Source organism: Bison bison, unplaced genomic scaffold (assembly GCF_000754665.1).
Source record: "Bison bison bison isolate TAMUID 2011002044 unplaced genomic scaffold, Bison_UMD1.0 scf7180017864475, whole genome shotgun sequence".
NCBI lineage: Eukaryota > Metazoa > Chordata > Mammalia > Artiodactyla > Bovidae > Bison > Bison bison.
In genome coordinates, this window is record NW_011495036.1 from 3,774,871 (window position 1) to 3,788,987 (window position 14,117).

The window sequence follows — 14,117 nt, forward strand, 5'->3', positions numbered from 1 at the left end:
CTGCAACACGCCCTCCCTCCCCCACTGTAACTGGCTTCCAGTCGACCCTGGCACGGCATTTTAGTGATTTTTTTCCTCCTCCCACTGGAATGTGTACATTGTTCTCTGTTACATCTCAACACTGAGCGTGTGACAGAGAAATGGCCTCTGCTTGTCAAAGCAACTGGGGATGCCCCGTCTGGAGGCCGGGCCTAGGGAAGGCTGAGTCACCAGACCTCGTGTCCACTGGAGACAGAGCCAAGGCCAGCGAGGTGCTTCCAGGTCAGGTTTGGCCTCATTTATGGACACGCTTTCTAGTAATGAAAGCTGGCTGCGAGAGAACCAGCCACCCCTGCTGCTGTCTGAACCGCGGGGTGTCATTTGCCAGGGAGCCCAGAGCATTGGGGCCAGCGGGGGACCAGCTTCCCGGCAGACCCCTTCCAGCTCCCCTGCTTTCTAAAACAGTTTCCGATCGCTCTTCCTGAAATGTCCCCACCCCCGAACCACCTCTCCTCGGCCTCCTGCAGCCTGGGGCGTCCTTCCCTGCCTTGAGGTAGTGTTTGCTGCAGTCATACTCCATCTCTGTGATTGGCTCGTGAGCCTCATCCCCTTGATCAACAAGGATTTACTGAGATTCCAGCTCATACCGGATACCAGCCCCCAGGAATGTGGGGGTGGACCAGGCAGGAAGGCAGAGGCCTGGCGCTCCATAAGGGTTGGGGCAAGGCTTTGCTGGCTTCCATCCTCAGTATCTTGCTCTGTATGTAGCACAGAGTAGATCTCAGAAGAGCTTGAATGAACTGTTAAATGTGAGCAAATTAACTTGCTCCATTCTCAGAAGCTCGTTGGCCTGTTTTATAAAGTTGCATCAAAATATATGAAGACATCTACGTCTGATAAAGTTGCATAACATTATATGAGGCACACCGAAATTTTCCTCTTTGTAGTATTGAAATTCATCTTATTTTTCTTTTAATACTTAAAAAGATGAAGAGAAGATTGCTGCTAAGACTACCCAAATAAGGGAGCTGCCTCTCCTTCTCTGTGGTCTCTGTCCATTTTTTTTTTCCCCCTTTGACATCGTTTGCCTTTTTTTGCCATTTCCCCCAGGAACTCAATGAGTTAAAGGACCAGATTCAGGATGTAGAAGGCAAATACATGCAGGGATTGAAAGAGATGAAGGTACCAGCTTACAGAAGCGTGGGCTTATGGAATTAACCCAACTTAACTGTAAAAAGCCTCCAGAAAGCCTTCAGATTGCATGCTTGCTCTGAAGAGGCGCCAGACTGCAGACCCCAAAGTGGCAGCAGTGCTAGAAGCCTGGGTGTGCGTGTTCCTGGTTTACCCAAAAGCAGCTTTTAAGCCAAGACCTGAAAATTGTAACTCACTAGGAAAACTTACTAACTCGTTTTCCTGATGCATGTCCTTTACTCACTGTCCTCCCGCCACCACACCCGAGTTAAAACCACCTTCTCATTTCCCACGGAAGTGTACCCTCCGTGGCAGACTTCCAACCCACCTGGAGAAGGATTTGGGGTTTTCTCCACTTATATACAGACCTTACATAACAAACACTGCTTCATCTTAATTTGCTTCTCAAAACACCTGATGTCTCCCAGTAAGAAAGTTTGGTTGCTGTGCTTTTTGAAACACACAAATTATTTGCATCCTGAGCCATTTTACTAATGGAAGCAATGTCTGAATATGTATCATCTTGAATTTATTTGAGTAAATACCCGATACTTTTAGAAAGTGGAGTTACTGTGTTGTGCCAACAGGAAATTGAGTTGCCACGCTCCCTGAAGGTGAGGTGGGGAGTCAGGGGCTGTTCTCTGACTTCACTGGGCAATGAGAGAGGGAAAATCTGTGCCTTCCTTTTCAACCCCCAGGAAAGTACCCCCGAAACAGTCTGAGTTCAGTATCCCAGGGGTCCAAACCACGTGACTGATCATTTGCTTGTTTGTGCCCTCTCTTGGTGTGGGTACTAAGTCGCTTCACTTATGTCCAACTCTTTGAGATCCTGTGGACTGTAGCCTGCCAGGCTTCTCTGTTGACAGGATTCTCTAGGCAAGAATACTAGAGTGGGTTGCCAGGCCCTCCTCCAGGGGAGCATCCCGACCCATACCGCATCTCAGTATGTCTCCTGCATTGCTGGTGGGTTCTTTACCACTGGCACCCCCTGGGAAGCCCTGTGACCTCTCTGTAGGGTGGGGATTAAGATTCTGGCTTTCAACTCCTGGTGGGGCTGAGAAGGGAGCCAGGGAAGCAGCCCAGGGATCACAGGTCCCACCTGAAAACTTCGCCCTGGTTTGCAAGTGCAGGCGTGCATCGCTGGTCTCCATGGATCCCTGGGTAGCACCCAACAGGCCCCACCCAGAGGTGCCCACCATTCTGCAGCTCAGGGTCCTTTGCTGCCCCCTGTTCTCCTGGGGTCGCCTTCCCCTGATCTGTGTTCCAGGACCCACACGCTGCTATACCCTGTGGCCTGCCTGCCAGGGTGTGAGCGTGTTTATTTTGGAGGCTCTTTCCTTCATTGTCGTTTCAAAGGAACGGCGTTTGCCTTTCCAGGACCTGCCCAGGGAGGCCTGAGGAGCTTGTTGAGTTTTCCTCTGGGTTACAGATGTGAAATTGCCCTTAAGCCTCTCCTGGTTCCTCAGTTGCTATGGGGACAGTGCGCAGCTGGTGGCAGGGGTTCTCTCGCCCCTCCCCGCCTCGCACTGGCACTGTCCCAGGTGCTGATCACGTGTCTGGAGCGGTCACGTCAGGCGCCTGTTGAACAGCCCAGCCCAGTTCAGAACCCACGGCTGAACTCTGCTGCCTCTGTGACCAGCGCCCTTTCCACCCGGGGTCCCCCTTGTCCTAAGGACTGTAAATTACTTTCATCTCTAGACACAGTTAATAACTAATTTTCCAAGTCTCGAGAATTTGAGCAAATTAAAAGGAGGACTTTCTGGGCAATCAAAACTTGCTGTGTTTCTTCTTCTGATTCATTTGCTCTAGAAATAAAATGTGAATTTAGAGCTGAGTTTTTGGGGTGTTGCTAAAAATGCTGAACTGATCCGTGTTTTTGTTTTCTTCCTACAATTTCAAAAACCTGACCTGGTTTCTGCAGGACTCACTAGCAGAAGTTGAGGAGAAATATAAGAAGGCTATGGTTTCCAACGCTCAGCTAGACAATGAGAAGACGAACTTCATGTACCAGGTCGACACGCTGAAGGACATGCTGCTGGAGCTGGAAGAGCAGCTGGCCGAGTCCAGGCGGCAGTACGAGGAGAAGAGCAAAGTATGTGCCCCCCTGAGGGGGAGAGTGACTGTGTGTGTGTAGATGGTGTGTGTGAGGGGAGAGAGGATACACAGAGTGATACACACAAGGATGGGAGAATGTATATGTGTGTGCACATATATGTATAGTGAAAGTCACTCAGTCATGTCCGACTCTTTGTGACCCCGTGGACTATATTCAGTCCCTGGAATTCTCCAGGCCAGAATACTGGAGTGGGTAGCCTTTCCCTTCTCCAATACATATGTATACACACACACATAAATATAGGGCTTTCCTTGTGGCTCAGTGGTAAAGAATCTGCCTGCAGTGCAAGAGATGGGAGTTTGATCCCTGGATCAGGAAGATGCCCTGGAGAAGGGAATGGCAACCCACTCCAGTATTCTTGCCTGGGAAATCCCATGGACAGAGGAGCCTGGCAGGCTACAGTCCATGGGGTCGCAAAGAGTTGGACATGACTTAGCGACTAAACAACAGCAAGAATTTATATACATATATTTGGTATATATAAGGATGGGAGAATATATATGATATATGTAAGGATTGGAGAGTATATATATATGGTGTATTTAAGAATCAAAAGATACATGTGTGCACATATGTATATTTGATATGTGGTGTGTATCTGCATATATGCGTGTTATATATGTAAATATACATGTTTATGTATATATTTGTGTGTATATAGTTTTTTAAGAAACAGTCATTCTCTACTTGCCCTGGAAGCTCAAACATCTAAGAATAAGAATACCATGCTCTTTGCCGAGGTACTTGATATATTGATATGCAAAATTTCAATATGTAAACTAGAGACAATTTTACTAGGAGGACACTTGTGTTTTTTGCATGTAAGGTAAAATCATAACCGTGGAAAAACCTGCCTCCAAAAGACCCAGAATGCTTGAATAAGCATAATTAGATGCTTCAAGATTTTCCTGTTAATATTTATTTCTGGATTTTTATTTTGTTATCTCAACACCAGAGAGAAATAGTTGCAAGTATCAAGGATTTTAAGGAAATTATATTCACTCGTTTTCTGCGGATTGGAAAAAAACACAGTTACTCCATTTAAGAATTAAACACCTTCATCAATCTCAAAAAAGAGGAGAATCTTATTTGGGCTTTCATTAAGAGGCACTGGAGTTAACGTGTTAATTTACAACATCAACAAAAGGCGTGAGCATGTGTGGAGATTAATGACAACAGGTTGACTTGCTAAAGGCCAGACTTAACTGTTCTTTGTGAGACAGAGAACACGAATACTTGTTTTTCGTATTATTATTTTTGTATTTCGAATTAGTTGGTTTCTCAAATCCTAGAGTACTGACCAGTTTCTAAGTTGCTGAGATAAATAGAAAGTTTAATTTGTGAATGTCATTATCTTTTTTTGTAACTGGTTATATCCTCTAAAGGGCTTCCCCAGTGGCTCAGCTGTAAAGAATCTGCCTGCCAATGCAGGAGACCCAGGTTCGATCCCTGGGTCGGGAAGATCCCCTGCAGAAGGAAATGGCAACCCACTCTAGTACTCTTGCCTGGAAAATCCCGTGGACAGAGGAGACTGGTGGGCTACAGTCCATAGGGTTGCAAAAGCTTCAGACCTGACTTAGTGACAAAATAACAACAAAAATATCCTCTAAATCCAGGAGTTAAACCCAAGGTGCCATTAACAACCCCAAGGCCTCTTTATTTCACTGCTGTGGTTGAGTTAGAAGCTAAAGAAGAATTTTGTCTATGAAGTCCCTGATAACTGAATGCTGAAATGAAGGAGAAACTTTTCATGAGACCTAATGTCATGAAAGCTTCCTTTGAAACTGACTGACAATTTAGGAGCAGAGAGCATATTCTGAACCCCACTCAGATGGACAAGTACTTAACACATTCTAAATACTCCTAGCATGCCCTCAGGCATCAGGAAGTAGACCAAGAGACCCCAAATCTAATTCCAGAGAAGTGGAGTGACCCTGGAACATTGCCCCAAAGTGGGTATCACAAACCAAGCAAAACCCAACAGACAGGTCCTTGTCCTGGTTTGGAGGGTCCAGTCACCCCCGAACTCCAGAAAATGAGTGTGCTCAGGATGCCACAGTGAGCTAAGGTCCAGTCCCTTCTAGAATAGCCAGGCAACACATCTAGGGGTGTCCCCTGCTATCCCTGAAATCCTGGGAAATGCCATGGACAGAGGAGCCTGCCGGTCCATGGGGCTGCAAAAGAGTTGGACGGGCAGCTGGTTGGGCACCAGGCCATCATTAGGGACTGTGCTACTGTACGGAGCCGAGCAGAAGACAGCAGAGCCGCAGTGCCTAGTTGTGGGGGTGCGTTTCATACACGGGAGAGTTGGACTGGGGGAGTGGCTTTATGTTGACGAGTGCTTTATGCCCCCTTGCCCCTATTTTGTCTCTAGGGTACAGAGCTGGCTATCTACTGTTAGTAGAGATAAAATGGCCAAAGTAGACCACATTTACCCCCTTTTTATCCCAAAGAGTATTCACTGGCATATTTCAAAATCAGGGATAATTTTATTATCTGTTGTTGTTTAGTCAAACGATAAGTTGTGTTAGACTCTTTAGTGACCCAATGGACTACAGCATGCCAGGCTTCCCTGTCCTTCACAGTCTCCCAGAGTTTGCTCAAACTCCTGTCCGTTGCATCTGTGATGCTATCCAACCATCTCATCCTCTGTCACCCTCTTCTCCTCCTGCCTTCAGTCTTTCTCAGCATCAGGGTCTTTTCCATCAGATTCTTTTTGGCTCTTTGCATTAGGGGGCCAAAGTATTGGAGCTTCAGCTTCAGCATCAGTCTTTCCAATGAATACTCAGGGTTTATTCCCTTTAGGATTGACTAAGGGACTCCTTAGTCAAGGGGTTTGATCTCCTTTCAGCCAAGGGACTCTCAAGAGTCTTCTCCAGCACCATAATTCGAAAGCATCAATTCTTTGGCACTCAGCTTTCTTTATGGTCCACCTCTCACATTTGTATGTGACCACTGGAGAAACCAGAGCTTTGATTTTGGGGACTTTGTTGGCAAAGTGATGCCTCTGCTTTTTAATATGCTGTCTAGGTTTATCATAGCTTTTCTTCCAAGGAGCAAGCATCTTTTAATTTGTTGGCTGCAGTCACTATCTGCACTGATTTTTATTTTTATCATCAGCCTTTTACAAATTTTATTGTCAGTCTTTTGCAATGGTGGCTCCTCCAGGTCTTCAGCCCAGACAACCCTGTGGACTTCAGCAGATACCCTGGAGAGGGACCCCTTCCAGGGCACTGCTCACCTTAGAGAACTCAGGAGACTCTGTCAGTTGCATCAGCTCCTCACATTGATTTTATGGTAAATCATAGGGGTGTCTCCTAGAAAATCCAGAGAAATGGGCTCCTATCATTAAAAAAGCCTTGAAAACTGTGTTGACATAGTAGCAGGTGAAGGTCAATCATAAGAATGTGAACTAGAGGGACAGAAAAATGTGATTCCACTGCAACCTGAATGTTCCTCTCCTCTTTTATAGGAATTTGAGAGGGAAAAGCATGCCCACAGTATACTCCAGTTTCAGTTTGCCGAAGTGAAAGAGGCCCTGAAGCAAAGAGAAGAAATGCTTGAGGTGAGTAGCTTTTCCCTTTTTTCTTTTCTTTCCTTCCTTTTTTTTTTTTTTTTAAAACTTGGGAGCATTTTGTTGGTTTACTACTGAAGTTAATCAGTTTTCTTGGACACTGACTTCAGGTGAATTCTCTATGCCTGTACAAGGAGGCAGCTGCTTTTATTAGAGCAGATTCTCTTTCTTTGGTGGTTTTGGGTTTGTTCGGGGACGTGTGGCAGAGAGAATAATGGCCCCCTAAGATGTCCACGTCCTAATCCCTGGAACTGTAAGTCACGTTTCACAGCAAAGAGGACTTTGTAGATGTGATTGAGGACCTTGTGATGGGAGTCGATCCTGTGTTGTCTGGGTGGGCCCAGTGTGATGCTAAGAGTCCTTGTAAGACGGAAGCAGAGTCAAAGGCAGATTAGGAGACGTGACCACGGGGTTGGAGGTCAGAGCCATGTGAGGGAGGGGCCGCAAGCCAAACTGTGGGCACCCCTAGGAGCTGAAAGGAAGCGGGGAATAGATTCTGTCCCCGCCCTACCCCATCCCTGGTCTCCAGAAAAGACCCCAGGCCTGCCCACACCTTGGGGGCACTGCAAGACTTCTGAACTTCCGAGCTCTCGAGCTGTAAGAAAATAAGCCTGTGTTGTTCGAAGCCACTGGATGTGTGGTTATTTGTTCAGTGACAACAGGAAATTAATACAGGCTTGATTTTTTTTAATCTTTTTAACTTGATTAGAGCTTTCGCACCTGTCAGTGAGGATTTCACTCCAGGTTTTCCTCCTGCACTGGGAGCTGGGGAGCATCCTGAGAACAAACTCAGTGAGCCGTCCTGGCGCTGGGATCCGCGGGGTGCGCGCTGGCTCCAGGGCTGTCCACGCCACAGAGTGCCTCCCTGTCTAATCCTGTGTCTGCTCTCTTTCTGTCTGTCCCTATTCTTCAGGAAATCCGACAGCTACAGCAGAAACAGGCGAGTTATATCAGGGAGATTTCTGATCTTCAGGAAACAATAGAGTGGAAAGACAGAAAAATAGGGGTAGGACTCCCAAGCCTCTGACATCCGTGCAAGTGGGCAGCCTGCCTAGCAATTGAGCGCTTTCAGATTCTTTGGTGTGCGAAAAAGGCTTGTTTGAGTTTGCATGCGACCCCCCACGTGACACGAAATGAATAAAAGAGAGACTGCAGAACTCACCCAAATGGACGTTAACTCCAAATTGGAAGCTAACTTCCAGCCAGGGAGATTCTCGTTTTGTTGACACCGCTGGGCCTCCGGCCTGCCTGTGAGTGGCCAGAGGCGCAGAGGTCAGAGGGGCAAGGCAGTGCACCTGGCGGGCCCACGTGGGGCTCAGACCTCTTGGGACGCCCTGTCGGTGTCATGGGGGCTCCTTCTCAAAAGGCTTTGAGGAAGCTGCCAGGCGGCAGGGGCAGTACCCCTCGAAGCCCCACCTCGGGTCTCCCCAGGGAGGTGTCAGCATCTCCCTCCCCAAGGAAAGAGGCGGTCCGCCTGCCTCTTTTCAGCAGTGCAGGTTGGGCAGCAAGGAGCCCACTTAGTTAAGGAACGGCCATGCTCCGTGATGCCAGGCAGCTTCCAGACCACAGCAACTCACACCTCATGGCTCTGACAGCCGTCTCTAGATGTTAGAGCGAAGCTTGGCGCTTTCACATCGTGAAGCTGCGCCTTGCCTTCACTCTGATGCGCTCACCGACACGGGATTTTGTGTGCATGTCTGTGCGTGCGCTGTGCTTGCTTCAGGACCACTCTATGCTTACCTGTGACAACAGACACCGAGAATCAACATACAGAAATAATCAAATTGCTATTAAATAAAACAGTTGTCACCGGGGGTTCCTAAGCATGTCTCCATTTACCCCTCACTGAAATGGGTGCATTGCTTCTGTTACTTCCCTGACGATGCTGTGAAACCACAGACTGAGCCAGGAGAGGATGTGAAAAAGAGAGCATCCTTCAAAATGCCGATGTCCTTCAGGGAGCATGCACAGCGACATTTCTTGGCTGGCGTAAACTACATGAAAAGCTTCACACTTGCACTGCGTTTGTGTCTCTAAGCAGTCTGTTGAATGTCTTGCTGGTGTCAGCGTTTTCCTTAGTATTCATAGAAACCTCCTTCCTAGTCCTGCTTCTGAGGTCATCTGCTCACCTGTGCCTATCTTCTCTCTCTCTGCTCCGCTACACACTCAGGCGTTAGAGAGACAGAAAGAGTTCTTTGATTCCGTAAGGAGTGAACGAGACGATCTTAGAGAAGAAGTAGTCATGCTGAAAGAGGAATTAAAGGTATGAAGCCAAAGTACGGTTTAAAAAAAAAAGGCAACAGCAGCAGCTCCAAGATTCTCAAGGATGAATGTGTGTGGGCAGTGGTGTTCATTAATTTTATGACGTTGATTTTTGTTCCGTTAGTAAAATCAAATCGTGGGTTGACTGACACCAGAGAGACAAGTGAAGTCTGTACATCCTGTGGGGGGCATGCCCATTGCCTGTCAGTGTTTACAGGCACATCTGATCTTGAAAGCAATTCTGATTTCCAAGAATTTCTTTTGATAAGCTGTCTAAATTTTTTCTCAAACTCATTAGTAAATTCTCTAGGACATTACTCCAAGTTGGAGTAGATCTTTGTTCCATATAAATACATATATCAAGCCTGGACGGTAAGGACCTTTCTAGCTGAACAGTGTATAGGTGTCACTAGTCAGACTGGGAGATCTCACGGACTGTAGGAAGTTCTGTGTCCTGTCTGGGCCACGTCTAGGGTCTTCTGCTGCTGGCTGGACCCTGAGTGAAATAAACCAATGGGCAGCAGTGGGGGTCAGAGCTCTGGGTGGACTCTCGGCACCATAGGAGGAGGTACTGAGTCTAGGGATCGTGGCCATGGACTGGCTCCTGTGTTGCCAACAGAAACATCAGCGTCGGCTACGTACAATGAAAGGTCAAGGCCAGAACTGTAAGCCAGCAGGGTCAGAGCCCAGAGTCACAGAGCTCCTCCTCAGCAGGGTGTGCATACACATGGAGGGTTGGGGAATTCCTACAAAGCAGAAGAGAAAGTGCTGCAGATGGCAGGAGGGCCGAGGGAGGGGGTGGTTCAGGGTGAAGCGGGTATCCTGGCATTGTGAAGTGCGGCTGAGTTTAATGTGCTTTGCTATGTGAAAGAAAGTGTGAAAGTGAAAGTCACTCAGTCCTGTCTGACTCTTTGTGACCCATGGACTATACAGCCCATGGAATTCTCTAGGTCAGAATACTGGAGTGGGTAGCCTTTCCCTTCTCCAGGGGATCTTCTCAACCCAGGGCTGGAACCTAGGTCTCCCACATTGCAGGCGGATTCTTTACCAGCTGAGCCACAAGGGAAGCTATGAAGTGAGCACAAATTGTATTTCTTTGGAAAACAACAGACATTCCAGCCAAGGTTCACCATTCCTTTCAGAACACGCACATATTTCTTTCTTTACCTCTCTGCCTCCTTTTAAAGAACACAACTGGGTTTCTAGAGGTCAAGACCCTTTCACAGTGAGGTGCTTCACGTTCCACTTTCTGGCCGCCTGCAGTTAAAAAGGGAGGCTGGCTGAAAGCGTTTTGTTTTGTCACCAGCCCATTAAGACATGGATGGGAACATGTAGGAAAGAAGGGCCTTTGGAGGAAGACTTCCCAGATCTGTGTGTGTTGATGGAATATTTCCAGGAGCCTAGCAATTCTCTATTTCTGTAGCGTTTTCCTCTGCTTAGGGAAAAGTGAGGTTTCTTACAATTACTATTTATAAAATAAAGTTTAACTGTGTGTCACTTCATGAGTATTATGATGAGCCTGTTTTTATTCCCAGAAACATGGAATAATACTAAATTCAGAAATAGCTACCAACGGAGAGACGCCAGACACTCTGAACAGCATTGCCTCGCAAGGTTCCACAAAAATGACGAAGGAAGAGCTGAATGCCCTCAAGGCAACGGGGGACGGGGCCCTCGGTAAGTCCGTGCTTTCCTTTGACCCTTGCGTCTTCCGATCAGCGCTGGTCCACCTCCATGCATTGGTAGAGCTGACGTGGTCATCACTGATCAATTAACCATCACCCAGCATGCCCTGCGTTCTGTCACTTCACGGGAACTTCCTCACCACACAGTGCTGCCACCCACGTGTGTTGTCTGGCGTGTACTTCTGTTCATTGCTCACCACCAAAGGCTCAAGAATATGTTTCTTTTGCTTCTCAAAGCTGCCTGTGAGACTGTGAATACACGGAAAATAATGTCAAAATTCAGTGACAGTGTTGACTTTTCTATTAGGTTTTCCTCAATTATGTGCCGAATATGGCGTTATGACTTACTCTGTTACAGAATTATCAAAAGAGCAGAATAGCAGCGGCTGTACAGTGAGTTAGTTGTGCAGTAAGTTAGTTGACCATGTCTACAAGCCGATGCTGCAAGTCCCGTGCACTGTTAAGCGTTTGGAGAGCCTGAGGTGCCCGTGGACAGTGTAGATGGACAGGGAGCCCTGGGTGGTGGGGAGGTGGACAGGGAGCCCTGGGGTGTGAGTGTGGTCGGTGCGAACGGCTTTCCTTAAAACAAGAGTCTGAGTAAGTCTGCCCGTTTGTCAGAGGTGATGTTCCTTTGTACGTCCTGTTTTTACTTCTGAAAGAGTATAAACTGAGGAACCCCATAGATAGTAGGAATGCGTAATACAATCTGCAGATATCGGAAAAGATTCACCAGTTAATATTTGTCATAATCCTCGGCTTTGGTCAGCACCTGATGGACAGCCTGAAATAGAAGCTGGCAAATAAGGTCTCCCTTGCAACCGGGGATCAGATGCGTTTCAGCTTTTCACAGTGAGGCTGGGACAAGGTCAGGGACTGTGGCTTTCGTTTCCATTTGGAAGGTTCTCCATGGAAGTGGAGAAAACTGTAGGCCCAGCTTCCCAGGTCTGCCTTTCCAGAAGGTGCTTCATTATCTGATGGCTATTCAAGAACCACAGCTCTTTTCATTGTGTTGAAGTTACTGAAAGAAAGTAAGCTGATGAATGTCCACCCTCCCTTTACGTTCCTACCTGAGCGGCTGGGGTGCATCCTGCTGCTCTTACACATTTTATGCATCCTTGGTAACTACTGTGTAACAAACACTCAAAGAACTAGGAAATGCATTTTGTGCATCCACATATTTTTGGATCGTATATCCCTGTTAGTAGAGAAGTGTGGGAACTTCCAAATACATACGTTTATTTTTCATTTATATGTGTAATATTTAAGTAATATAAAATGTGCATTATAAAACAGACACAACACTAGAGATTTTTAAGGGGTGAAGCAAAGGTGACTGTAAATGGAATCCTGGTTGTCTGTCCACTTTTCCCTGGAGACCGCTGGTCCTAAGTCACCAAGCTGTGACTTTCAGTGACGTGGCAGCTCCTACCCCTCGGTGTTGTTTGTCTTGAGAACCCAAAATGTAATTCTTCCTTTCTAAGCAGTAACAGATTGCTTCATTCCTAAGTCTTTAATCAATGAATGGTTTATGTGTGACTAAGTGGTCTCTTGATTGGAGGCGTCAGCTCCCGCCCCCCCAGGAAAGGAACAGAGGTGTGGAAGGCACAGGCTGCTTCCCCAGGAAGACAGGGATTAGGGGCGGAGGTCGAGTTCTCTTTACCTCCATGAGCTGTTTCCAAAGTGGCTTCCTGGAGATGGACCTCGAGGCTGAGTTTCTTCAGATGAACTGAATGTTTCTTTTAAAAATGATCTGAAGGCTGCTCTTAGAGCTGGGTGATGTGCAGTGCAGTTCAACAGCTGGAAGAGTAGGCGTGGTCCCCTTGTGCATCCAGAAATGAGAATGGGGACCACGAACCTTGAGTCATTCTGAAACCCCTCATCTTGGACGGCTGGGCTGTCTGATCCAGAGGTCTTCCTTGTCTGTTAAAAGTTCCCCTTTGAGAGTCCGTTCACCCCACATGGCACCAGCAGCCCCTCTGGCCCCTGACATGGCGGCAGTGGCCTCTGTTGACCCCGCGTTTGCTCACGCGATGGCTGCTTTGCCGCACAGAACTGGCAAAGGCTTCTGTCCGTGTGCTTCTCTGATGGCTCTCTCTCTCTAGGAGCGGGGTTGGCTGGGAAAGAGAACATGTGTTTACGTTGTAATTTCTGTTGTATGGTCAACCACATCATGGGGTCCCTTCAATTTTCTCAATGGTCTTTTAGGAAGAGCCAATGAAGTGGAGGTGAAAAATGAAATGGTGGAGCATGAGGGGAAAAGAGCAATCTTGCAGAGCACTGAGCAAAGACAGCACAAGGAGGACCCAGGAGAGAGCTGTGTGGACACAGAGGCGTCACATCCTGGTGACAGTGCTGAGGACCAGAGAGCCTCTGCGGACGGTGCCCCCTCCCCGGGAACACTAGTCAATTCCGAGAGCGAGGAGGAGGTTCAAAGCCGAGTTCTAGAAACCGCTTCCTTCCTTGCAGACACCCAGCAGGTTGAGTCAAGTGAGGTCTTAAACAGTGAACTAGTTGGTGAAATCCCAGATCCTGGGATTGGGCAGGGCAGTGGTAATGCTTTGGATATGGAAAACCAAAGGGAAGAATCTGCCGAAGAACGGGAAAAAGGAAAACAGGAAGATTTGAAGGCCAACTTGGAAGAGATGAGCACAAAACCATGTCAGGAGTCTGCTCTTCCGCAGATATCTGAGGCTGAAAGGGAGAGCAGTGAAGATCCTTGCAAGCAGAGTGGGAGCCCCACAAAGGCTGAGCCAGAGGCAGGGCTCACTGGGCTGGGGGCCCAGGGGGGCACTGCAGCCTCAAGTCCTCTAAGCGGTCGTGATGACCCAGGGAGTCACCATGAAAAACACCTGGTAGACACCCCAGAGGGGTCAGACCCCAGCGCAGGGCAGGATGTAGAGAAAGAACTTGCCAACCAGGAGGTAGCTGAGCCCAGGGAGGCCCCAGTTCAGAGCACAGAGGCAGGCGGGGAGAACGAGGAGGCGGAGGAGGATGAAGGAAGAAACTTAAGGGAGGAGAAACCAATTGAGCCAGAGGTCCAAACTAGCCCTCGTCCTCCAGAAGCCGAAAGCAGACCTCAGGAGGTGACGGACCCGAGGGTGGAAGATGCTGAAAGCGAAGCCCTGGATGTGAAAGACCCCAGTGAGGAGAATGACCAACAGGGAGAGGCACTGGATTCGTCGCAGAAGAAGACGAAGAGCAAGAAAAAGAAAAACAAGAAGAAAAAATCACCGGTACCTGCAGAGCTCAAAGATGTTCAGAAAGAGTTAACGTTTCAGAACCCAGGTTTAAGTGAAGTGAAAGAAGAGCT

The 14,117-nt window shown here is 47.8% G+C and overlaps 1 protein-coding gene across 2 annotated transcripts in view; it reads left to right on the top strand.

Moving 5' to 3' along the window:
• LRRFIP1 (leucine rich repeat (in FLII) interacting protein 1) overlaps positions 1-14,117 on the top strand; it is a 94,414-nt gene that overhangs the window by 65,636 nt on the left and 14,661 nt on the right. The window contains exons 16-21 of one of the 2 annotated variants that reach the window (XM_010862052.1): positions 1,090-1,161; positions 3,092-3,262; positions 6,759-6,851; positions 7,774-7,866; positions 9,031-9,123; positions 10,658-10,799. In XM_010862052.1, coding sequence (XP_010860354.1) covers positions 1,090-1,161; positions 3,092-3,262; positions 6,759-6,851; positions 7,774-7,866; positions 9,031-9,123; positions 10,658-10,799 — 664 coding nt within the window. The remainder of the gene's footprint in view (positions 1-1,089; positions 1,162-3,091; positions 3,263-6,758; positions 6,852-7,773; positions 7,867-9,030; positions 9,124-10,657; positions 10,800-14,117) is intronic. The other variant, XM_010862053.1, reaches the window with a different exon arrangement.